Raw genomic sequence first — 27,269 nt, 5'->3', positions numbered from 1 at the left:
CTGTTGGGCGGCTTCAAGGGGGGTTTGGGGAATGCGAGAGCAAACCGGGGAAGGAGACCAGCTTCGCCGTGGTTTGCTCTCGCGTTCCCCGAACCCCCCTGCAAACCGCAGGGAAGGAGACCTGCTTGCTCGGGGATTCAGGGAACGCGAGAGCAAACCGGGAAAGGAGACCAGCTTCGCCGCGGTTTGCTCTCGCGTTCCCCGAACCCCCCTGCAAACCGCAGGGAAGGAGACCTGCTTGCTCGGGGATTCGGGGAACACGAGAGCAAACCGCAGGGAAGGAGACCTGCTTGCACGGGGGTTCGGGGAACGCGAGAGCAAACCGGGGAAGGAGACCAGCTTCGCCGCGGTTTGCTCTCGCGTTCCCCGAACCCCCCTGCAAACCGCAGGGAAGGAGACCTGCTTGCTTGGGGGTTCGGGGAACGCGAGAGCAAACCGGGGAAGGAGACCTCAGGTATGCTGGGATACCTGCTTATTCCACGGAGGTCAAGAAAAGCGCTGGTAAGTGTCTACACTTGATTACCAGCGCTGGATCACCAGCGCTGGATCCTCTACACCCGAGACAAAACGGGAGTACGGCCAGCGCTGCAAACAGGGAGTTGCAGCGCTGGTGATGCCCTGCAGATGTGTACACCTCCTAAGTTGCAGCGCTGTAACCCCCTCACCAGCGCTGCAACTTTCTGATGTAGACAAGCCCTAAGATGCAGAAGATAATCCCTCAGTTTTTCTGAGGTCCTTCTGCAGAGCAGTTCAGCATATTTGGAGTTGTATGTAGTAGTCAAAGGGTTAGAGATGGTGAGTCCTCTGGGGATGATATTTTATTTCTTGCATCTGCCCAGGAAGCAAATATTGCTGTTCAGTCTGGCTACTTACTTCTGGCTTGCTTCATGTTGTGAAATTTCTCTTTTAATACTTAGAGTTTTGTTTAATGTTATCTCAGTTTTCTCATATGATTTCCAGTAACATAAACACTGCCTGAACATTTTTTGCTTTCTCCTTATCTTTATAATCTAAATCCCTTCAACATATTCTTACTCAGATCCTGATGAATATCCCACAATATTTTACAGTTCGGCATGGACACAGGTGAAAAAGTATAATTTCCCTATGCTTTGTGCAGGGATTCTTTGTCTGTTAGACTAACCTATTTCAGACTTGGACCAATATGTGAATGAAACAGGATTCCAGACTTCTTTATTGCCTTTATTAGTAGTAGCAGTAAACATAAACATTTATTTTATGGTAGCACTTAAAATCCATAATTGGGATTTAGGGGCCCAATTATGGCAGACTCTGTACATACGTATATAAGACATAGGCGCCGATTCCATGGGTGCTCTGGGGCTGGAGCACCCATAGGAAAAAAAATGGTAGATGCTGAGCATCCATCGGCAGCGCCCCCATCAGCTCTTCCCCCTCAATCCTAGTGCCTCTCGCCCACTGTGATCAGCTGTTCCGTGGCATACAGGAGGCGCTGGGGGGGGTGAGGGTAGAGTGTGCTCAAGAGGCAGGGCAAGGGTTCAGTGGGGGTGGGAAGAAGTGAGGCAGGGGTTCTGCATCCCCAGCACATTAGAAAGTCATATAAGATACAGTAGAACCTCAGTTACGAACATCACAGGAATGGAGGTTGTTCGTAACTCTGAACAAAAGGTTGTTCTTTCAAAAGTTACAACTGAACATTGACTTAATACAGCTTTGAAACGTTACAACACAGAAGAAAAATACTGCTTTCCCTTAATTTTTTAGTAGTTTACATTTAACACAGGATTGTACCATATATGATTTATTTCTTTTTAAATCTCTGCTGCTGCCTGATTGCATATTTCCAGTTCCAAATGTGGTGTACGGTTGACTGGTCAGTTCGTAACTGTGGTGTTCATAACTCTGCGGTTCTGCTGTAACACTTTTCCACTCATACTTTCAAACACTAAAGAGGAAAGGATGGTCTGGTGTTTAAATGACTGCACCAAGAGTAACATGATATGGGTTTAATTACTGGTTCTGTCACAGATTTTCTGTGTTGAATTTGGACAAAACATTTAATTTTTCCATTTCTCCATATGTAAAATGGAGATATTTCCCTATTGCACAAGGTACTGTACAGATACATTTTGTAATGTTTGTGAGGTACACAAATACTATTGTGATGAAAGCCATATAAGTACCTCGTTAAATATTTCCATTGCAGTCTGCTAGATTATTTATTTTGCAAGTATTGTTGCAACTGTTTGTGGCAGAAGTTGCCTCAAATCCTGAAAGGTCTGAATTTTTTTTTCTTGTATGGACCCATTTTCTCCCATTCCTTTTGTGTAATAAATTACTAATAGCACTTAAACCCAATTTTGGGGCAGTTTCAGTCATACATAGAATCATAATAGAAATAGAATAATCTCTTTGAGTTATCCATTCCATCACTCTACCAATGCAAGATTGTTCCCGACAATATAATTTTTTAATGTTTTTAGTATTATTAAGAAAATTCTGCTGCTCCAATAGAGGGATGATTATCTCCCTGCCTGATGTTGTGGTGTTGCATCTGTTAGTGCAATCTAAAATTACATTGCCCTTTTCCTCTCCCATATTGCTTAGAAGATTCATGCTGAATACTGTCCACTATTTTGTAACTTTGTCTCCCACCAAATACCAATATTTAGGGTAATTTTTTGACAGGTTTATTAGTCTGCATGTTTCCAAGATGAATATCATTTTGTGATTTATTTTTTCTCCCCATTTCTAAAACCTCTGGGTTTCTTTGTATTATTACTCTAGTTGCATTGGTATTTACAACTCTTCTCAATTTAGTATCACAGTACTCCTTACTTCCGCTTTCAGATCATTAATGAAGATGCTAAGTAAGATTGATCCCTGCAGTAACTATTAGATTACGCAAAGCTCTTCCACTTTTAATACACTAATATAACTTTCACTCAGGTGTCATGATCAGTTTCTCTTTTTGCAGCCATCCAATTTCCATTGGACAGGAAAATCCTATTTAATAATCGTCAGGTTCTGGATATACTCCATTATTATTGAGTTAATTATATAATCCTCCAGATGGTAAAGTCAAATATATTGTTTTGTTATTGAGCTTACATGTGAATGTTTTCTGGCTATGACAGTTTTTTGGTTCATTATATATCTTTCACTAGTTTCTTGAATATGACAACTGCAGTACATATCTTGCTCTGCAACATAACTTTAATGCAGTGTGTGTATTTTGCAGCATGTAATTTTTAGGTATTTTAAACTATCCCACTTAGTAAGCATGAAAATTACACTTGGTGGGAAGTGGGGGATACCTAGGAAACAAATCAGCTTAATTGCTATCAAAAGTTTTAATAAAATGTCACTGAAACAACCAAAAGAACCAGCACCAAATCATCCTTCAAACTTTTTCTTAGTTTGTAGACTCTTTGGGGGCAGAGACTGTCTATTTTGTGTTTATACAGTGACTAGGATAATGGGGCCTTAGTCTATGATGATGGCTTCTATTTGCTACTGAAATATAAATAATAATAAAGGTCCATATAACTGTCTTGCAGTGAGCTCTATAAGTCAACAAACTTGGATGTTGTAGGACCAGTGATGGGCACCATGTTTCATAGTCAAGAGCCCACCTCTTGAAAATATCCTGCTACCAGCTCCCAGACTTTTAAGTATGGGGTCTTTTAGGTTGAGTGCTTGAACTGAAAACCAGCTGCAGCTCTGGTCCCAGCTGCTGCTCTACTCCTCGCTGTGGCTGCAGCCCCGGCTGTGGCTCCACTCCTGGCCACGACCCCAGCCACAGTTGAGACCACAGCTCCCAGCCCTGGCTCTGGCCCCAGCTCCCACGAGGCACTGACAGGTTTCATTACAGGTAAGGGGGGGCGCAACAAAAAAAGTGTGGGGACCACTGTTCTAAACTAACTAGAATCCATATCACATAGAGCTTTATTGGTCAAAAACATCGACCTGAATTGCATCGGGAAATGAATTTGTAGCATGAATTGGATCACAGGTGTCATTTTCTCCCTTAAAGAAACCATGCTAAGCTACAAGCCACTGCATTCCGCAATAAGTGAAGCTTATGGCCCTTAGGGCTAGCTTCACATAAAGCATAATTGCAGTTACTAAACCGGAAGTGACAACGCTATCTAAAGATTGTTTTGGAACTAACAGAGTTGCTAGATTTATGTACCTTTTAATTTTTTTTAAAAAGGCAAGGAAAAACCTTAATTGAATGGGCAGATATTAACTTTGGCATCTCATCTAGATGTTTGATCAAACATCACCTCTCTTTTATCTTGATTGATCTTCATCTAAACATCAGTCTCAACTAGAGGCTAGTAAGAGAGCCTGCTGTGTCTTGCTGGTGTTAGTGGAAGAGGATGCTTCATCAACTCTGGTATAGTATTACAGCCGAAACTGCCTCACTCACCTATTTCTACTGCAGCTGCTGCCACCACCGCCACAGCAGCTGCTCCCAGGAGCCCTAGTCAAGGACCAGGACCACATTGTGCTAGGCGCTGTACATAGACAGGACACTAAGACAGTCCCTGCGTAAGAGCTAACAATCTAAGAATAAAACAGAAGACAGCAGATGGATTGAGACAGAGAGACTGGGAAGTACAGGGAATCAGGAAGATATTGGTCAGTATGCTAGACAGTGGTCTCAGCACACTGGCAGCCTACCCAGGGTTGTTTTTCGTAGATATGGCAGAGGAGAGTTTTATAGAGGAACTTGAAGGATAATGATATCTTTGCAAAGAACCTCCCAACCATGAGATCAGTGTGGGAGAAAGCACAAAAGTGCTTATTTGAAAATTTAAGAAGGGTTGATGGATGCTGGCATCATGGGCCAGTCAGAAGCAAGCACAGACAGCTCCATAGCAAATGAGAGAGAGAATGGTGACTATTAGAAGACTTGAAAGTGAAGATAATCAGCTTACGTTTGATGCAATGAAAAGTGGGGGAGTCAGAGGAAGGATTCAAAGAAGGGGGTAATGTGGTCAAAGCAGTGTGCTTAAGAAATTTATTTTTGCAGCAGCATTCTGAATAGATATGATTGGGCCAAGAAAGCATTTGTGAGAGCTTGGAAAGAGAATTTTAATTGTGTGGATGGATAAGAAAGGCTGTGTCTTAAAGATGTTAAGCAGAAAGAATTGGCAAGATTTAGACATAGCATACATGTGAGGACCTAGAGAGAGGTTTGTGTCAAAATCAATGCCCAGTTGACAGGCATGACTAAAGTGATCAAAAATGAGGTGGCAAGCAGGGTTTGGGTGAGAGTTTAGGAGGTCTGTTTTAGCTATGTTGAGTTTAGCAGAAGCTAAATATCAATGAGGAAGTATCAGTCAGGCTCAGAGTTTAGTTTTGACAGACAGAGGGAGACAGGTCTGCAGTGAAGAGATACATCTGTGAGTTATCAGCATAAATGTAGTAGTGTAATTTGTGTTTGTGGATGATATTGCCTATAAGGTGAAAAGGGAGAAAAGAGGATCAGGGACAGAGTCTTGTGTTACCCCTACAGAAAGTTGGAGGAGGAATGAGGAGGATCCTCCAAAGCAGTGGTTCTCAAAGACCGTCCGCCGCTTATTCAGGGAAAGCCCCTGGTGAATCGCAACCAGTGGGAGCCTCGATCAGCTGAACTTGCAGATGCAGCAGGTAAACAAATCAGCCTGGCCCACCAGGGGCTTTCCCTGTACAAGCGGCGGACGAGCTTTGAGAACCACTCCTCCAAAGGACATGTTGAAGGAGCAATTAGAGATGTAAGAGAACTTGGAGAGGACAGTCACAGAAGTCAAAGAGGGACAAGATTTCAAGAAGAGTTTTACTTCATAAAAGACAGCTGCTGGTGGGCCCCTGTGTACACTTGGAATGGGAGTGGGGAACAGCATAAAACTCTACCTACAATGTTAATCCACAGAAGAGAACCCTTGCAACAGACTAACACTTCCATAAATCCACTTGTTCCTCTCAAGACAAAAAAATGGAGCCATTCATATGCCATTCCAGTTCTTCGTTGAGTCCTTTTATTAGTTATTGGATCAATTTGTTGTTGCTCTTTAGTTGTATTTTTGTATATGCACTTAGAGATATATGATAAGCCCCTTACAAACATTACAAATAAATTAATGCATTATTTCCATTTTAATCTCCTCACAATTAAAACCTGCTTACAAGTGAAAAAAAAAGTCTCATTATACTCTGGTCTCTACTAGATGTCTGTCTACATCAGAAAACCACTGTTCATTTTGGCATAGTGGTTAGTCACTTCACAAAAGGTGTCTAAGACTAGACATAAGAATGGCTATACTGGGTCAGACCAATGGTCCATCTAGCCCAGTATCTTGTCTTTCAACAGTGGCCAGTGCCAGGAGCTTCAGAGAGAATGAACACAACAGGCAATCCTGAAGTGATCCATTCTCTGTTGTTCACTCCTAGCTTCTGGTGAAGAGAAGCCAGGGACACCCAGAGCATGGTATTGTATCTATGCTCATCCTGGCTAATAGTCATTGATGGAGCTGTCCTCCATGAACTTATCTAGTTCTTTTTTGAACCCTGTTCGAGTTTTGGCCTTTGCAGCATCCCCGGCAAAGAGTTCCACAAGTTGACTGTGCAGTGTGTGAAGAAGTGCTTCCTTTTGTTTGTTTTAAACCTGCGGCCTAGTAATTTCATTTGGGTAACACTTAGTTCTTGTTTTATGTGAAAAAGTAAATTACATTTCCTTATTCACTTTCTTCTCATCAGTCAAGATTTTGTAGACCTCTGTCATATCTCTCTTTAGTGGTCTCTTTTCCAAGCTGAAAAGACCCAGTCTTATTAATCTCTCCTCAGATAGAAGTTTTTCCATACCTCTCATCATTTTAGTTATCTTTCTCTGTATCTTTCTCAATTCCAGAGTATCTTTTTTGAGATGGGGTGTCCAGATCTGAACCCAGTATTCAAAGTGTGGATTTATAGAGGCATTATGATATTTTCTGTCTTATCTATCCCTTTCCTAACTGTTCCTAACACCCTGTTATCTTTTTTGACTACTGCTACACACTGAGCAGATATTTTCAGAGAACTATCCACAATGACTCCAAGATCTTTCTTGAGAAGTAACAGCTAATCTAGACCCCATAATTTTGTTTGTATAATTGGGATTATGTTTTCTAATGTGCATTATTTTGCATTTATCAACCTTGAATTTCATCTGCCATTTTGTTACCCAGTCACCCAGTCTTGTGAGATCCCTTTGAAACTCTTCACAATCTGCTTTGGTCTTAACTATCTTGAGTAATTTTATATCATCTACAAATGTTGCCACCTCACTATTTACCCCTTTTTCTTGATCATTTATGAATATGTTGAACAATATAGGTCCCAATACAGAGCCCTGGGGAACACAACTATTTACCTTTCTCCATTCTGAAATTTATTTATTCCTACCCATTGTTTCCTATCTTTTAACCAGTTACTGATCCATGAGAAGACCTTCTCTCTTCTCCCATGACTGCTTACTTTCCTTAAGCCTTTGATGAGGGGCCTTGTCAAAGGCTTTCTGAAAGTTTAAGTGTACTATATCCCCTGGATCACCCTTGTCCACATGTTTGACCCCCTCAAAGAATTCTAATAGATTGGAGAGGCATGATTTCTCTTTACAAAGCCATGTTCTCTCTTCCCCAGCAAACTAGCGGAAGAAATACAAATTAGGATATAGATATACTACAGTAACTAAGCTTTGTGTGAGAAAATTTGTACAGCATTAACCAGTGCTACTAACCCAATTTTTTGTGCTTCTCTGGTCACATTTTTAATGCTATTTTTTCCATAGTAAAAGTAAGGGGAAATGTTAAGTAGACATTAATGTGGGTGTCTATAAATAAGATGTTCAGTATTTTGGAACAAAATTTAATCTCACGATCCAGGGTGCAATTTTAGTTCTGCTCGTGTTTTTCTGAACATCTGAGAACTTTATACCAAAAAACAAAAACCCAAGAAAACAAAAAAATACCAACTTTGATCTTATAGTTGATTTGAGTTTGTACGTGTGTCTTGACTCTTTCATACCTAGTGTGATTTCAGTGGAATAGTTGAGTTTTGTATCTAGACTCAGCTGAGTTCACAAATTCATCAGATAAAGGCTGATTTAAAAGGACAAATTCTGAGCATGTCATGAGGACTCTTCATTTTTGGTCTAAAAAGGTTAAGGAAAACCACCTGTCTTTCATAATCTGTTCTTTGTGCCTGATCTTTCCCATTTTTTCCTTAACCTTTTTGTTTGTTTTTCTCTCCTGCTAATGATAGCCCACCTTAACTGATCACTCTTCTTATAATGTGTATGGCAGGGGTAGGCAACCTTTCCAAAGTGGTGTGCCGAGTCTTCATTTATTTACTCTAATTTAAGGTTTCGCGTGCCAGTAATTCATTTTAATGTTTTTAGAAGGTGTCTTTCTATAAGTCTATAATATATGACTAAACTATTGTTGTATGTAAAGTGAATAAAGTTTTTAAAATGTTTAAGAAGCGTCATTTAAAATTAAAATAAAATGCAGAGCCCCCCGGACCAGTGGCCAGGACCCGGGCAGCGTGAGTGCCACTGAAAATCACCTCGCGTGCCGCAGGTTGCCTACCCCTGGTGTATGGTAACACCCATTGTTTCATGTTCTGTGTGTGTGTGTATTCCTACTGTATTTTCCACTACATGCATCTGATGAAGTGGGGCTGTAGCCCACAAAAGCTTATGCTCAAATAAATTTTAGTCTCTAAGGTGCCACAAGTACTCCTGTTCTTTTTACGGATACAGACTAACACGGCTGCTACTTTGAAACCTGTCATTGGACAGTGCAAGCTCATTATTTAGTTCGCCCCTTTGTCAAAGGAAAGTGGACATGTGCCAGCTTTTGTAATCTGAGCTGAGTTTCCCCCAAGCACTTCAAACAAACGCACACTGTTTTAGGTAAAATATAAAACAGATTTATTAACTACAGAAAGATAGATTTTAAGTGATTATATATAGCAGGCATAGAGATCAGAGTTGCTTACATCAGAATAAACTCAGTCTAAATTCTACAGACTAAGTAAGATTTGATTCAAGCAGTCTCTCACCCTAATAGATGTTACAGGCTGTTCATAGTTCTCAATACACAGGCTGGATTCCCTTCCCAGCCTGCGACCAGTGCCCCTGTTCCAAGTCTTTGTCTTCCAGATAACCTTCCAGGTGTTGAGGTGTAGAGGGGAGAGGCCAAGTGATTATATCACTGTCCCTCTTTTATACTTGCTTCCAATTGCTAGAAAGATTCTTGGTGTGATGTGGCAGGTAAGGCATCTATAACTGTGTATGTGCCCTCCTCAAGAAGTCTTTGGGATAATGGATTCTTGATGGGCCATCGACGCCTGTCTGGCCCGTGATAGTTGCCCCTTCATTGCTACTGAAAGGCTTCAGCTGTGGGCATCTCCCAATCTCACAACATATTTCAGTAACACATATAGCAATACTTCATAACTTCACATTCAATGATAGTACGTACAATTCAACAGGATATTACGGTCCAACAGATCAAGACTTTTGAAATAATACCTCACAAAGCATGTGTCAGGGTATTTTTCCCCCAGTTTGAACTTTAGCATCCAAAAGTGGGGACCTGCATGGACACTTCTAAGCTTAATTTCTAGTTTAGATCTGATAACGCCGCCACCAGCCAAAATATAGTGTTTGGCACACTTTCTGTTCCCCCAAAACCTTCCCTGGGGAACCCCAGACCCAAACCTCTTGGGTCTTAAAACCAGGAGAAATAAACCATCCCCCCTCCTTTCCCCCTCCCAGACTTTCCCTTCCCTGGCTACCCTGAGAGGCTCCACTGATCCAAACTCCTTGGATCTTAAAACAGAGAGGAATTAACCTTCCCTCTCTCTTTTCCCCCCACCAATCCCTGGTGAGTTCAGACCCAATCCCCTTGGGTCATAAACAAGGGGGAAAAAAATCAATCCGGTTCTTAAAAAAGAAAGCTTTTAATTAAAAAAAGAAAAAGTAAAAATTAGCTCTGTAAAATTAGGATGGAAAATGTTTACAGGGTAGTCAGATTTATATAGCCTAGAGGGACTCCCTCCCTCCTAGCCTGATATTCCAAGTACAGCAAACAGAGGTAAAACTCCTTCCAGCAAAAAACACATTTGCAGGTTAAGAAAACAAACATAAGACTAATCCGCCTTTTCTAGCTAGTACTTACTATTTTGAACATGAGAGACTGTTTCAGAAAGATTGGAGAAACCTGGGTTGCACATCTGGTCCCTCTTAGCCCCAAGAGCGAACAACAAACAAAACAAACAGCACAAACGAAGACTTCCCTTCACCAAGATTTGAAAGTATCTTGTCCCCCGATTGGTCTTCTGGTCAGGTGTCAGCCAGGTTTACTGAGCTTCTTAACCCTTTACAGGTAAAAGAGACATTAACCCTTAACCATCTGTTTATGACAGCATGCATGGTACAAAACATATCATAAACATATGGGAGATCCAGGGTGCTACTTTGAGGTGTGTCACACATACACATTTAAAAAAACAGATCAAATATTAGGAAGCAAGGGGCACTAATGCTTGCAAAACTTAAAATTAAGCACAGGTATGTAAAACTAGGTTTTTTCTACACTCAAAACTATTTCATTGTTTCAAAACAAGAAACAAGATTATAGATTATAACATTTTACCTAAAACTTCATTAAAAGGACTTAAACAGAGCTATAATGAGCTAAAACTGCTGTAGAAACTATTTAGTTTTAGTTAAGGGTATATTGTACAAGTCATGGACAGGTCACAGGCTGTGAATTTTTGTTTACTGCCCATGACCTGTCCATGACTTACTAAAAATACCCATAATTAAAATGTAGCCTTATTCATAAGCACCAGAAAAATGATCAGGCAGTCCTTCCAAATGTTCCAGTTCCTTTCTTATGAGTAAGCTGAATATGGACATTTACAAAAATGCTTCAGTCAGAAAAAGATATTTCCAAATATTTCAGTATTCTGTGTGCTCACAGTAAGAAATCATACAGAGTGGAGTAACAATGTGATGTGACACCCACAACTGGTCACAGGCTAATTACTTACAAACTGGACATTTTTTAGCTGCAACAGAATACCTTTAAATAATAATGTAACTCCCATTTTGAGAAGATGAAAATGTTTTCTCAACCCTAAAACTATCAGAGTGATCTGGTTTTAGTATCCATTAATATCAGACTGTTACTCTTGAGTTCTTTTGAAGTTTGTGTATTTTTTTGCCTAGTTTCCTATTGTTACTACTTAGCAAGACTTCTGTATTTAACACTGTCTTACTGTCTTTGATTATGCAAATTGGTGTTTCTGAAGTAAGTTTTCAGTAATGTGAAAGTAATTATGATAGGGCTAACACAGGATTGTAGTAGTACACATAGTTTGACTAAAGAATGGCTAATAAGTAATACATGGAAGTTATTCAACGTTTTACAGGCTGAAAACACTGCAAATGTAAATCCTCGCAACACTTCCGTATAGGATAGCTATGTATTTAGTTTTATCCATACTGTACAAACAGTGCTTCTAAGACAGGTGAAGTAACTTTCTCAAGACCACATGATACAGCAATGACAGCGGGAGGAAACTGTTTAGGGAGGGGGAAGTATATTCTGGCTAATGTGTCTCTTACCATACTTTGATAGTTTATATAGTATGTCAGTTTAAGAATAGATCCCAATTAATGTCAGTTGTAGTAAAAATCCAGCTAACCATTATGTTGTGTAAAGTATTTTCATTTATGCCTCTTTTCATGGGTATGCACAGTTACTGAAATTATCACGCTAATAAAGTTGTTGTTTTCTAGTCAACAGTTTTTGCCATAAACTCTTTTTTCACATTGTCATTTTCCACAGTAAATATTTATTTTTTAAAAAGACTATAAATTTGAAAATTTATTCATTTTTAGGTAAGAGTGGCAAGAATTCAGCAAATAGAGAAGGACATACTTCGTATACGACAGCTCTTGCAGTCACAAGCAGCTGAAGCAGAGGTTAGTGAGCATTTGCCTTTTTTTGCTTAGAGAACGTGCGCACGTGTGTTTGTAGGTTTTAAACAAAGCAAAAAGTAAATCCTACAACACTTAATAGAAAACTGGGTGGGCTAGAATATTTTGGCTCAAGAAATGACATGTTGTAATGACAGTATATCTTGATGTTGATTCCTCGGCTATAGTCTTTCTTTTCCTAGTCTTATCTTTGCGGGAGAGGAAGAAATATTAGTTTTGCTGCTAGTACTACTGTTCTATTGCTTCAGCCAAGAAAATGGGTGCCTCTTGCTTTCTCAACCATTGTAGCTTTATGAATTAATCAGTGGGAATTGCAGTTATAGCCTTCTGTCTTCCTTGGCAGTACATTTTAATAACATTCCTTCAGTGTATTTCAAATGAGCTAAAGCTAGAGATGCAGAGAGCAGCCTGGGTTACTGCTGCTCTAGAGGTCTGGTGAGTACCAATATTTCAGTTAAAAATCCAGGTTCAAGAATTCAATAAAGAGACAAGACTGCAATGCCTTAGAAAAGTTGGACTGAGATTTAGCAAGTAACTATTATAGCCAAACTATTTGATCAAAGGATTTGCCGTGTTGTTTTCCTAATATATCTGACAAGAGTATAGTAATTCTCTTTCTAAATTTAGAGATCTGATGAGGCGCTACATGGTTTGTTAATTTTCTGAGAAGTACAGCTGGGAAAAGGGTGAATACTTATCCAGTTTGTGTCAGACTTTATTTTAGAAGTCTTATATCACACTTCAGGAAAATGCTGATATATAAATAAAGATGATGGGATTCCTGTGCTATTGCATGCCAAATTCTATGATAGTGGTCACCAGTAGCAACCAGTGTAGTTAAGCTATAAATCAGTTTCCATTATGAGCACATTTTACATACTTATATCTTACCCAAACATTCACCACTGGGGCTGAAATTTTCCATAGTTGGCCTGTGTCCAAAATTGTGTTTTTAAGTTCAAGAAAATTTTTGCCATTTTGGAATTGAGGATAAAAACTAGCGTTTTTCTAATATAAAAAGAGTTCTGACTGTTTTTCAGAGAATAACTAACAGAACCTTGAAATTTGACATTATAGGAGGAGATAATAGCAATGACTGTAATTAAGGTTGTCTAACACTTTCCATTATAAGCCACAGTTTTCAGTGGCTTATAACTTAGTCAAACTTTAAAAATTTTCCCTGCTTGCTTTATGCCTCAGGCTAACTTTGAGTTTCGGTGGCAATGGTTCAACCATTTCAGAGAATGAAATGGAGGGGGTGATATTTTTTTCTAGTGGCAAGGAATTTTTGGTTTATGTGTGATGGTGGGGTGTTCGTTTTAATTTGTAACCATTTCTTTCAATGCTTCCAGCACTTCCTTACTTTGGAACAGAAACTTGAAATTTGACTAGAGTAGTACTGGGGCAAAATGCCTTTTGCTGTCCCAATGAAAATCTTCCCAGATTTGGATGAGTTACTAAAACTTCTGAAAATGACTATTTGCACATGCTCAGTAGAGCTTGTTAGAGCAGGGGTTCTCAAACTGGGTGTTGGGACCCTTCGGGGTCATAAGGTTATAACATGGGGGGTCATGAGCTTATAACATGGGGGGTCGTGAACTGACAACCTCCACCCCAAATCCCACTTTGCCTGCAGCAGTTATAATGGTGTTAAATATATAAAAAGTGTTTTTAATTTATAAGGGGGGTCGCACTCAGAGGCTTGCAACGTGAAAGGGGTCAGCACTACAAAAATTTGAGAGCCACTGTGTTACAGGCTTATTGCTAAAAACTTCAAACATCCCACTGTACTTAGCATGCTCTAGCTTCACGGATCTGTCTTCGTGGCAAATGTATTGAGCATTCTCCCAGTCACACTAAGTCTCCTATGTAGAATGCACAAAGCTAAAGATTGATAGGAGGAACACAGAAGCCACATGGAAAGGTGTACTGTGCTGGAACCCAAGGGGAGATGACCATGAGTTCTAGTCTCAGTTGTTTCACTGACTAATATTAATTCTGTGTACTTTACAACCCTTATTATTGAGCAAGCCCTCATAGTCCTACCTTAGGAGGCAGACAAGTATCTTTCAGTTAACATTATTTGTAAAATGGAAGAAAGATTATACTAGGTCACTTCTGGCAGAGCTGGAAATAGAACCCTGATTTAGAATCATAGAATATCAGGGTTGGAAGAGACCTCAGGAGGCTATCTAGTCCAATCCCCTGCTCAAAGCAGGACCAACACCAACTAAATCATCCCAGCCAGGGCTTTATCAAGCTGGGCTTTAAAAACATGAAGCCTGAAAGAAGTTACAGTAGTCTGGAAAGGTTGAGAGCCAGTGTACTAGACCACATTCCCTCTATAGCTAGGAATAGAAACCAGGATTCCTGATCTCTAACATTACTTTTCTGTCTAACAAATTGTTTTGTAAACCACAAAGTGTGTCACATCTGGCTCTCAACCTTTCCAGACTAAGTATCCCTTTCTCGAATCTAGCTTGTCTTGTGTACCCCCAAGTTTCACCTCACTTAAAAACTACTTGCTTACAAAATCAGACATAAAAAGACAAGATTTAGGAGATTTAGGGGAGATTTAGGTTGGACATTAGGAAAAAGTTCCTAACTGTCAGGGTCGTTAAACACTGGAATAGATTGCTTAGGGAAGTTGTGGAATCTCCATCTCTGGAGATATTTAAGAGTAGGTTAGATAAATGTCTATTAGGGATGGTCTAGACAGTATGTGGTCCTGCCATGAGGGCAGGGGACTGGACTCAATGACCGCTTGAGGTCCCTTCCAGTCCTAGAGTCTATGAGTCTATGAGTCACAGCACACTGTTACTGAAAAATTGCTTTCTTTCTCATTTTTACCATATAATTATAAAATAAATCAATTGGAATATAAATATTGTACTTACATTTCATTGTATAGTATATAGAGCAGTATAAACAAGTCATTGTATGAAATTTTAGTTTGTACTGACTTACTTCGCTAGTGCTTTTTATGTAGCCTGTTGTAAAACTAGGCAAATATCTAGATGAGTTGATGTACCCCTTGGAAGACCTCTGAGTACTCCCAGGGTATATGTACCCCTGGTTGTGAATCACTGACAGAGAGGACAACAGCTTCCTACTGCTACTACTTACTCATTTAGCTCAATTGGTAGAGATTTGTGCTTTAAAGGTCTTGGATTCCAACCCCACTGATGACCCATGTGATGGATCAATATAGTTCCCCATGATGGAATTTCTCTCTCTCAGTTGAATGTTAAGGTTAGATAGTCAGGACTGAAAAGTTAGAAAATGCCAGAATTAGGGCACACTTAATTTGGCCCCCTGTCCTTAAATATTATAATACAGTTTTAATTAATTTAATTACTTAATTCTTTATTGTTTGTTCTGTAGGACCTCTGCCTACTTTAGTACACAAGATAGACAGAGAATGAGGTAGAGAGTTGCAAGAAGAGAGAGGATATTCTCTGTGCATGTAAGGCACAGAATGAGGATCCCGGAGAGCTGGGTTCCAGCTCAGCTCTTCCATAGACTTTCCATGTGCTGATTTTGGGCAAGACTATCACAGTGCATACTCACAAGGGGAATGAATTAAAATTGCAAAGCAACCTTAATTCTCTCATTTCGTAGCTCTTGCATGCTTGGCCTTGCAAACTTGCAAAGCTAATAGCTTGAGAATTCCCAGTATTGAATTATGTTTCCTTTTTTCCTCTTCCTGTGTTGCTCTGACATTGACTTAAACCAGCGATTCCAGCAATGTAATGTAAAATATCTTTTTATTTACTATTAATTAACATTCTTTACTCTAGAGCAAAGAAGAAACAATACAGCAGCATTGCCATAATGAGAGTCAGTTCAGATTTGCCTAGAGACCAATAGAGCTTATTTAAACTACAAATAGGTTTTGTTTTGTTTTCTTTTTTTAAAAACTGCATCATAAATCTTTATTTTGTTTGAAATATCTGGTTCTTTCTCTTATACAACTTCACTGGTGGTTTTGGTGTGATTTTTTTTGTAATAGATTGCTTTCAGTTCAGAGATACAATCTTGTTGTGTGACATTTAGAGGGTTTTTCCCCACTTTTGATGTAGAAAAAAAAACATTGCAGTTCATCTTTATTTCGAGAAGATTAGTTTACTGTCCCTCACACTTCCATGTTCCATGTCGCAAATGATGTCACTTTGTAGTAAGATGCTTACTAGTGATGGGAGGGAAACCCAGAAATAACCTTTTTAGTGTATGGTGTTTTCTTTAAATATGATGCCTTTTTTATTATTAGAAAAACATAATCCTTGACACATTAATTTCAGACTGCCGTGTTGAACAAAATGAGTGAGCTTTATTTTAAAGATCTGATTTTTACAGTAAATCTGCATCTAAAAATCTGTTCTTAACCCTGGCTTGGTCTCAGAAAGAGAGAGAGCAATCAATGGTACTGTCCCTCATGACCAAAATACACCTTGTGTACATGTCCAAAGTATTCAATCGATAGGGAGTCCTTGGTCAATTAATGTTACCTTGATAGCTTGTAGGGGGAAAGCCTCGAATAACTGAGGCTTAATTGATTTTTTCCTGCCAGTGTGGATGCAGCACACTAGCACATTCAGTATAGTTTTATCAGAGCTGACAGCTCCCTCAGCAGGCAAATTAAGCAGTTCAACAGATAGGCCCTGTCCCTGCACCCTACCTTCAGTGATGTCCCTGCACAGGCCTTCTGCCATGCAATAACCCCTCTGAAATATCCACGTTCCAGTAACAGCTCATCTCCAGCTGTGTGGTGATGCTACTGGAGACCAGCATGCATGGGGGAGCAAGGCTGGAATGAGAAAATATTCTAAGAGAAGAGATAGAAGTCATAGCTAGTCATCCACAGCTGGATCACCAATTGAGGATCTGCAGAGCTGGTACAGGGTGATATGGGAACCATGGCTGAGCATTTCAGAAACTCAGGGGCTAAAGAGGGCATGGGAGGGGAAAGAGAGGGAGGTTCTGCCAACAGACTCAGGAGGTTCACTAGCTGAGAGAGATGGTATCTTGCTGTCAAATATTATAGCCACCCCACCAGAGTTGTGTAAAGCAGTGCTAGCGTTGAAATATTACACACAGTGTCAAACACTCAGCTTCTATATCACTAATTGTTATATCTTGTGTAGACAAGGCCTCCCCCTGTTCTGCTGAAGGATTGTAGTACAATGTGTAATACCCACCCATCTTTAGAAACGCTAATAGCACTTGGACACAGATAGGGAATTAAGGACCATATTTGTTTAAACTTGAGTTATCTTGCCAGTGAGTATTCGGAGACTCTTTAATACACAAATAGGCCATGGCAGCATATCACATCAATGCAACTTCAGAAAGGGCTGCTTTTAGGGGCAGGAAATATATTTGACCACCTGGTGGTGGTGAGAGTGTCAGTAACAGTGAAATCATTATTGTTTTTACTGAAAACAATAACATTTAAAGCTCTTTGGGACATATATTATGTTTCTTTACAGTGCCTACTATAGTGGAGCCCAACTTTGTTGTGGTCTTTAGATGCTACTGTAATATAAATAAGCAATGATTTGTTGTGCCATTAGGTTGACATCTTTATGGCATATATAAGGCTTCTATCCTTGTAGAATCTCAGACCAATAGATACTAGTAGTATAAGCTTTGGTAATATATCATACCAAAAAAAATTCAGCCTGAAGGAGACAGCCAAAATAGAAAATTTCAGTCCAAAAGGTTAAAATCTGGCAAAGTTTTATAAGCCAGTGAAAACGGGGTATTATAATGAAAAGTGTCAGGAAACTTTACTTACAGAGGTGGCAGTGCCACTTCTGCCTTTTAAGACCCATTTTACATATATTTTCTGTGGAATGAAATGCTTATGCTGAATTTAGGAGCCATCTACCTGTTCTGTTCGCAGTACATTTTTGAGTGAGGGCACCTCGAAAGATGAACAGTTTTGGTTGGCAGGTACAAATGTAAATTTGCATATAGATAATTTTTTTAAAAGCCATTTTGCTGTAAGTGCCTTCCTTAAATATTTTACTTTGTTGTTTTAATTTACTGTACAGGTACAAACACTACCAACATATTATTCGTAATTTGTAGTAGGAGAAGTGTGTTTTCATTGGAAAATATTGATTGCTGTAGACAGAAGATAAAAGGATTTATTTTACCCAGAGATTATTTTCATCAAGCTTTACACCGTTTTTCTTATGCAACATAAGTAATTGCAGCTGTTAGGGATTTGGCAGGCTAGTATTTTTCTTTGTGATTCAGCAGCAGCAAAATTCAGGTTCATTTGTTTTATTCTAGTGATTGGAGCCAATTTTTTTGTTCATCCAGTATCCTTTGTTTTCTGTTTCTATTCTTTTTGTATCTGTGGTGAAATACAGTAAAACAAACATTTATTCTTTTGGTATCTTCAGAACGGGAGTGTACCTGCAGTGTTTGACCCTCAAAAAAATAAAATGGGCATGGGGCATTGTGAAGTAACAATTCATTTTTGCCCAGACAAGTCATCAGTTGCAGCCAACAGCTGACTACTTTTGCAAATGATTAGTCACTGCTGTTCAAAATCAGAGCTATTGCTAGCCAATCAGCACAGCGATGATAAAAGCTTGACTATTGGAACAGATTTCATGTGTGTGTGTGTGCATGCGTGCACGTGCGCGCACCCATGCAATGCCCTGTACTCTAGTAGAAGGTGCACTAACCTGCAAGATCAGCGGCTATGAGTTCTAGTCCAGGGTCTTCCACCAACTGCATTTCACAACCCATACTACGAGCCAGGGTCTCAAACTGCTACCTTGAGGGATAACTATTATTCACCCATTTCAGATAAGATAACTTGCACAAGATTATTTCAGGCAGTAATTGGAATAGGAACCAGGTTTCTAATATAACAGAGCCAAGGTGAGAATGGATTAAAAAATCAAATTTTTAATTTTGATCTGATTTTTTATTTAAATTGGATGTTTAGATTTCAATTAAATATTTTTCATTTTACAAATAAACCTATTTAAAATTAAATTTGAAATTGACAACCTATGTTAAGTCTAAACTTACTACAAGCTGTTAAAATAATGTAAATTAAATAAATAAAATATTAAGCAGTACATTGTGCTGCCAAAGTTTTAAAGAGAGTCAAACCATTGAACTGGTAGAAGTCTCATAACTTCATAAATTCATAACTTTGCTAGATACTAAAAATCATGGACTGAATAGAGACACTGTATTTACGGCTTATTATAACAATCTGTAACTCACTAACTCACAACCACACCCAGGTCCCGTCCCCCCCCCTTTTCCCTCCCTGTGACTGGAGAGGTGTTTACCGGACAGGTCACCTAGAATGATCCCATTAAATATGTATTAACTACTTAGGCTTAACAATCTGTATTTAGCTGTGGCACTTTGAGTGCATTGCCCAGACCTGAAGGAGAGCTCTGTGTAAGCTCCAAAGCTTGTCTTTCTCACCAAGAGAAGTTAGACTCATAGACTTTAAGGTCAGACAGGATCATCATGATCATCTAGTCCAGTGGTTCTCAAACTGTGGGGTCAGGATCCCATTTTAATGGGGTTGCCAGGGATGGCTTAAGCTTGCAGGAGCTCGGGGCCAAAGCCCCAGCCCTACTGCCCAGGGCCGAAGCCAAGCCAGAGTTATTCAGCTCTGGGCGGTGGGATTCAGGTTACAGGACCCCAACTGGATCTGAAGCCTTTAGGCTTCAGCTTTAACCCCTTTCCTACCTGGGGTGGTGGGACTTGGGCAGGCTCAGGCTCCTGGGGTTGTATAGTATTTTTTGTTGTCAGAAGGGAGTCGCGGCACAATAAAGTTTGAGAACCCCTGATCTAGTCTGACCGGCACATTTCAGACTGCAGAACCTCACTCACCCACTCCTGTAAATAAACTCCTAGGCCTGGCTGAGATACTGAAGTCCTCAAATAATGGTTTAAAGACTTCAAGTTACAGTAATTTAAACCTGCAAGTGACTCATGCCCCATGCTGCAGAGGAAGATGTAAATATCACCCTCCCACCCCCGCCCCGGTCTCTGCCAATCTGATCTGAGGGAAAATTCCTTCCCAACCCCAGATATGGCAATCAGTTAAACCCTGAGCATGTGGGCAAGAGACACCAGGCAGATACCTGGAAAAGAATTCTCTATAATAACTAAGAGCCCTCCCCATATAGAGTCCCATCTCCAGCCGTTGGGGATTTTGCTACTGGCAGTCGCCGATGGGCCACAGACCATCGTAGGCAGTCCCATCATACTATCCCTTCCAAAAACTTATCAAGCTCAGTCTGAAGCCATTTAGGTTTTTTGTCCCTACTGCTCCCCTTAGAAGCTGTTCCAGAACTTCACTCCTCTGGTGGTTAGAACCCTTCACCTAATTTTGAGCCTAAACATATTGATGGTATCCCTGGTATTTTTTACTCCATAATTATAGAGAGCAATCATATCTCCCCTCAGCCTTCTTTTTGTTAGGCTAAACAGGCCAAGATCCTTGAGTCTCTTCTCATAAGGTAGGTTTTCCTTTCCTCGAATAATTCTAGTGGCCCTTCTCTGCACCTGTATCAGTTTGAATTCATCTTTCTTAAACATGGGAGACCAGACTTGCACACAGTACTGTAGAACTCACAGTGTTCTAGATGCAGTCTCAGCAGATGTGAATAAAGTTTTAACAATATGTTCGTGCTGAACCTAATCATTGTCTACCAAAATAAATTTACTGTGCTGTAACATAGTTAACGTGCACTTGGGAACTTTTAGAGCACAACAGCAGAGTCCATGCAAACCACTTAGTTTGTGACACACTAAGGTGGACTAAAATTTATTACATCCCTCTGGTGTGGACTAAAGCACTATGTAGACAAGTTCTTATAAAACACTGGTGAGATCAGACCTAGAATACTGTGTTCAGTTCTCTAACACTAGAGAACTGTTGATAATTCAGAAGCAATTCAGAAAATAGCAATTAAAATGATTATGTAAATAAATATAAGAAAGTGATTTAGGAATAATCATTAGAAGAATGAAATACATATAGTTTAAAGATGGAAGATGAATTATATAGGTGGAACAACGGGATATTTAAAAAAAAAACCTGAGGTCTCATACCAGGAATACTTTTCTTATGGTAACACCTGTTAAAGTGTGAAATAGTCTCAAAAAGCGCTTTGAGACAATTCCCATGTAACATAGCAGTACATTTTAAGCAAGATACAACAGAAATCCAAGTACGTCTACATGAAAATAAAAGGACAACTATTTCAAACATACCAGACTGTCAAGTCTGAAAAACCTGACTGTCCTCCACCTGAATCACTACTAGTTAAAAAAAAAAAAAAAAAAAAAAAAGTAGGAAATCACCCCCCTCTGCTGGAGCTTCTCCCTTCTGACTGCTTAATTATCACTGATCTTCCCCACTGTGGATCCACTCTCTTATGGCATGCCTTTTTGGTAGCAGACGCTTTAAATTTGGGAAGGAGAGGCGGCTGAAGCTAGAAGTGGCCATTTTGCATGTGGCTATTGCAGGCTGTACCTGGGTTAATATCAGTATTACCACCCCCAAACACTGAAAAAAAAAATCCTTCAAAAATCCTAATTAAAATAAAAGATTAAATCATTTTTCATCTCTGATTGCTGAACTTCCCCTACCTACCAATATGTATGAGAGACAATCACAATGTTGTCGTCTCCCCAGTTTATAGTAAGAAAGAAGATTCTGGCCCCAAGTACAAGAACTCTGGCTAGAGCAGAGGTGGGCAAACTATGGCCCACAGGACCGCCCTGCCCGGCTCTTGACCTCCCGGCCAGGGAGGCTAGTCCCTGGCCCCTCCTCTGCTTCCCCCTCCCCCCCGCAGCTCACCGTGCTGCCAGTGCTCTTTGTGGCAGGGCTGCAAGCACCTGCCAGGCAGGGCATCAGAATGGCTGGCTCCAGCCGGGCAGTGCAGCTGCCAGACATGCTACTCTGAGTATGGTAAGGGGGTGGGGAGTGGAGGGGCTGGATAAGGGGCAGAGGGTCCCGGCGGGAAGTCTAAGGGACATGGAGAAGGGGGCAGTTGGATGGGGTGGAAGTTTGGGGCGGGGGACAGTCAGGGGATGGGAAACCGGGGGGTTAGATAGGCGTGGGAGTCCCGGGGGGCCTGTCAGGGGGTGGGGGTGTGGATAGGGGTCAGGGCAGTCAGGGAACAGAGAGCGGGGTGGGGGGGTTGGAGTGGAGTTCCGGGCGGGGGGCCGTTGGGGTGGGGGTTCCTGGAAGGGGGTGGTCAGGGGACAAGCAGCAGAGGGGGTTGGATGGGTCGGGAGTTCTGAGGGGGGCAGTCGGGGCAGGAACTGGGAGGGAGCGGATGAGGCGGGGGCCAGGCTGTTTGGGGAGGCACAGCCTTCCCTACCTGGCCCTCCATACAGTTTTGGAACCCCGATGTGGCCCTCAGGCAAAAAGTTTGCCCACTGCTGGGCTAGAGGATCCAACTGAGACTGGACTAAGCATTGTACAAACACAGAGTAAGAAATAGCTCCTGCCCCGAAGAGTTTACAATCTAGAACAAAGCATGATGATGAGTTTAACAAGTGGGAGCTGGAACTGGGACTCAAATATCCATTAGATGGGAACAACTTTTAATCTCTGCTGAACTGGGCAAGATTTAGACGGATGACCTAGAGGTGAAAACCTTTATTGCTCATTGGCTATGCCCTGAGACAGCTGGTGAGAATGAGCCTTGCTTTTGGAAAGATACGTTTATTAAATCAAGTTCAGACTTTTTTGCAACTCCCTGGGTCTTCCACACTTTGAACACGGCAAAATTACATATGCTTGCTCCAGAGCTCAACCACATTCTCAGTCTGCTACACCTTGTTCTTAAAGAGACACCTTGCGTTAACCAAAACCACACACAAAATTCAACAGTAAAACAAATGTTAACGAAACGTCCAAATTCACTTCTAAATGTGTTCTACAACATCTCCTTCCAGATGATGTCATGATATCCTCTCACACTGAGGATACCCCTGCAGAGGAGGGGACCCCAATTATTAGGAAGAAACAAGAGATAGTAATGGGGGATTTGATTATTAGAAATATTGTGATGACCAAAAGAACAGCACAGTGAATTGCCTGCCAGGTATGAGGGTTGTGGACCTCTTAAGACATCTAAATAGACTTACGTGCAATGCTCAGGAGCAGCCATTGGTCATGTAGGCAGTGACACAGGGGAGGTAACAGAGAGGTCCTCGAGGCCAATTTTAGGCTGCTAGGTAAGAGATTAAAGTCTAGGAAATCCATGGTAGCATTCTCTGAATTCATTCCACTTCTATCCATAGGGCTACATAAACAGGCAGAACTGCAGGATTTCAATGAGTGAATGACGCAATGGTGTTGTGAAGAGGGATTTAGGTTTATTAGGAACCAGGGAAACTTTTGGGAAAGGAGGACCCTATACTGCAGGGGTCGGCAACCTTTCAGAAGTGATGTGCTGAGTCTTCATTTATTCACTTTAAGGTTTTGCATGCTGGTAATACATTTTAATGTTTTTTTGGAAGGTCTCTCTCTATAAGTTTATATATTATATAACTAAACTATTGTTGTGTTGTAAAATAAACAAGGTTTTCAAAATGTTTAAGAAGCGTCATTTAAAATTAAATTAAAGTGTTGATCTTATGCCGCCGGCCCGCTGAGCCCACTGCTGGTCTGGGGTTCTGCTCACCTAGCCCAGCAGCGGGCTGAGCGGGACCTGCAGCCAGAACTCCAGACCGGCAGCAGGCTGTGCGGGGCCGGCGGCTGGGGCCCCAGCCCGGCAGTTTTGTTCTCCCTTGCAGGTGACAATGTAATTGAGAAGTGGGCAGCATTATCTCCCATAAATATAAACAAACTTGTCTCCCTTAATAATTGGCTGAACAAGAAGTAGAACTGAGTGGACCTGTTGTCTCTAAAGTTTTACATTGTTTTGTTTTTGAGTGCAGTTATGTAACAAAAAAAAATCTATATTTGTAAGTTGCGTTTTCACGATAAAGAGAGTGCACTATGATACATGTATGAGGTGAATTGGAAAATACTATTTCTTTTGTTTATCATTTTTACAGTGCAAATATTTGTAATTAAAAAAAGTGAGCACTGTACACTTTCTATGTGTTGTAATTGAAATCAATATTTGAAAATGTAGAAAAACATCTAAAATATTTAATAAATTTCAATTAGTATTGTTTAACAATGTGATTAAAACTGCAATTAATTGCGATTCATTTTTTAATCATGATTAATTTGAGTTAATTGCGTGAGTTAACTACGATTATAGCTATATAAACGAGAAGAAAACAAGAAAAGAAGTGGGACCACTAAGCACTGAGGATGGGGTGGAGATTAAAGATTACTTAGGCATGGCCCAACATATAAACAAATACTTTGCCTCAGTTTTTATTTAGGTTAATGAAGAGTTTAGGGGTAGTGGCTAATGGCTATGAGGTATGGAGGTAGAAATTACCACATCCAAGGTGGAAGTCAAATTCAAACAGTTCAATGGTACTAAATCGGGAGGCCTAGATAATCTCCATCCAAGACTATTAAAGGAAATTGCACATGAAATTACAAGCCCACTAGCAAGTATTTTTAATGAATTTGTAAACTCGGAGGTCATACCCTTTGATTGGAGAATTGATAATACAGTTCCTATTTTTAAGAAAGAGAAAAAAAGGTGATCCAGAAAACTACACACCTGTTAGTTTGACCTCAATTGTATGCAAGGTCTTGGAAGAAACTTTGAAAGAGAAAGTAGTTACAGTTATAGAGGTGAATGGTAATCGGGATAAAACATAACATGGTTTTACAAAAGGTAGGTCGTGCCAGACCAAACGGATCTCCTTCTTTCAGAAGACGACTGACTTTTTTAGACAAAGAAAATGCAGTAGATCTAATCTATCTGGATTTCTGCATGGCATTTGATACAGTTCCACATGGGAAATTATTAGTTAAATTGGAGAAGATGGGGATTTATATTAGAATTGAAAGGTGGATAAGGAACTGGTTAAAGGGGAGATACAACTGGTCATTCTGACAGGTACACTGTCAGGAGGTTACTAGTGGAAGGATTCCTTTAGTGTGGTATAAATATACTGTATGTTAACATACACTAGGGAACTTTAGGGTCCATGTGAACCAGTTAGTTTGCGACACACTAATACGGGCTAAAATTTACATCCCTCTGGTGCAGACTAAAGCATTATGTAGACAAGCCCTTAGAGGCACTACGAAAAATTCCAGTTAACTAAGAGTTTGGGTGCAGGAGGGTACTCAGGGCTGGAGGTTGCGGTGCAGCAAGGAGCACAGGATGGAGATTGGGTGCGAGAAGGAACTCGGGGTGGGGGTTGGGGTTCAAGAGGGGTTTCGAGGTGCTGGATCCGGGTCACGCTCACCTTGGGCAGCTCCCAGCAAGCAGCGACATGTCCCTACTGCTGCTAGGCGGAGTTGTGGCCAGGCCAGTGGGAGCTGCGGAGCCAGCACTCGGGGCAGGAGCAGTGTATGGAGCCCCCATGGCTGTTCCTTCCCCTAGGAGCAGTGGGGACACGTTGCCACTTGTGAGGAGCCACCTGGATCCAGCAACTCAAAATGCCGGTTTCTAGAGTTTTCTGGTTGGTAAAGTGCCGGATAACACAGTTTTTACAATTCTGATTTTGATCATCTTATGATCACTCTAAGTGGTAGTGACAAGAATCTATTTTTCATTAGTTAAACAGAGGAAGATTTTACTTCCATAAAGAAGTTTTCACCAGGTTTTCTACATCATTTATATGTATTTTGGTATACAACGATTAGGTTTGGTATGAGCATATTGTTAAAGCTTTGTTCACATTAAGACGGATATACTTGTGTTACTCACATTAACAATAAAATGTGGATTCCTTTAGTATGGTATAGAAAGTGTTTGTATTTGGTTATGAAGTTTAAGTAATAATTTAACTGTACTAGCCTTAGCCTCCAGTAAATGCATAGATTGTGTGACATTGCAGAGGAGACAGTTGTTTGCTCCAATTCTGTTATATTGTGATAGTGATGTGAGCACAGCTGGTGGAGGATGGTATTTCTGTGTCTCACAGCAAATCCTTTGTCTTACAGGGCTATAATCCTCAGAGGACATGCTTCACTTTCATCTTGCAATTTCGCTAAGACAGTCAGTTTCAGCTGCTAATTATTGAGGCTAGAGGTTATGAAATACAAAGCACAGTTCAATGGCTTTCTGAAGCTACGACATTGATGCATTCACAGCTTAGAAAGCTTTGACTGATAAAGTGTACTCCATTTCTATATGTAATGCCATAAACTCTTGCATTAACAGAGGGCACCTCAGAGCAAGCATGATTCAGGCTTACATGAAGCAGAGAGGCAGAATGAAGGTCAAGGAGCAGCAGAAATCAGCATGGCAACTACTGGTAGTGGTCAGGTAAAGTAAATATTTATTGGTAACATTTTTAAATATAAAAAATGTCACTTTTATGGATGTGATCTGGAAATTCTGCTCTAGCTATGTAATTGTGCTTCAGTGGATTTCTTCAGATGTATTAATTCTGAAAAGGCTGACATTTTTCTTTTATTTCCGTCGGGAGGGAAGAAAGCTCTCAAAGCTGTTACAAAGGATATTTTAATGAGATGGAATATTTAAATATTCCATAACACAAAACTCTATTTTATTTTGTTTAAAATGGTTAACACAGATACGTAAAGGCAGGGATAAGCAAATAGATTCATAGAAAAAATGATTTTTTTCCTATTTGTAGCTATTTGTGTTTGTTATGATTTAATGATGGAATTTACTCAAATATTTCAGTTCAGAAATGATCATTGAAAACACCACTATTAAAAAAATTAAGTGACAAGTTTCTCATTAAAAATAATTACAAATATTATTGTAATTACAAATAATTCCTGCATTACATAAACACCTGGAACCAAAAATCTCATCAGAAGTAATCTCCTGCATGTGTGCTGAAGGGTTATGTACATTCTCATTTCATATTTGTCATTGCTATTCCTTTTAATACTGAAATATATCACGGGGTGAAATTTAAGACTACACTAAATTATTTAAATGTAAATTTCTTTAATATTCATCAAGAGTAGGGATAGTTTTCTTTGACTAAATAATTTAATATATTGATTTATTTTACTGTGCTGTAATACCACTTGTTTCATTATCTCCAAGTATTGCTCAGACTTTCATTTTAGTAATTCAGATTTTCATAACCTCAAACAATAATATGACATGTAAGA

The 27,269-nt window shown here is 40.1% G+C and overlaps 1 protein-coding gene across 5 annotated transcripts in view; it reads left to right on the top strand.

Annotated features, from left to right (window-relative positions):
* Positions 1-27,269, top strand: part of APC (APC regulator of WNT signaling pathway) — a 199,050-nt gene that overhangs the window by 116,771 nt on the left and 55,010 nt on the right. For all 5 annotated transcript variants that reach the window (XM_030567970.1, XM_030567969.1, XM_030567971.1 and 2 more), the window contains exons 7-8: positions 11,924-12,007; positions 26,338-26,442. In XM_030567970.1, the coding sequence (XP_030423830.1) occupies positions 11,924-12,007; positions 26,338-26,442 (189 nt within the window). The remainder of the gene's footprint in view (positions 1-11,923; positions 12,008-26,337; positions 26,443-27,269) is intronic.

This window comes from Gopherus evgoodei, chromosome 6 (assembly GCF_007399415.2).
Source record: "Gopherus evgoodei ecotype Sinaloan lineage chromosome 6, rGopEvg1_v1.p, whole genome shotgun sequence".
NCBI classification, from domain to species: Eukaryota; Metazoa; Chordata; order Testudines; family Testudinidae; genus Gopherus; species Gopherus evgoodei.
Note: the sequence above shows the minus strand (reverse complement) of the source record. Positions and strands in the feature narration are given on the sequence as shown.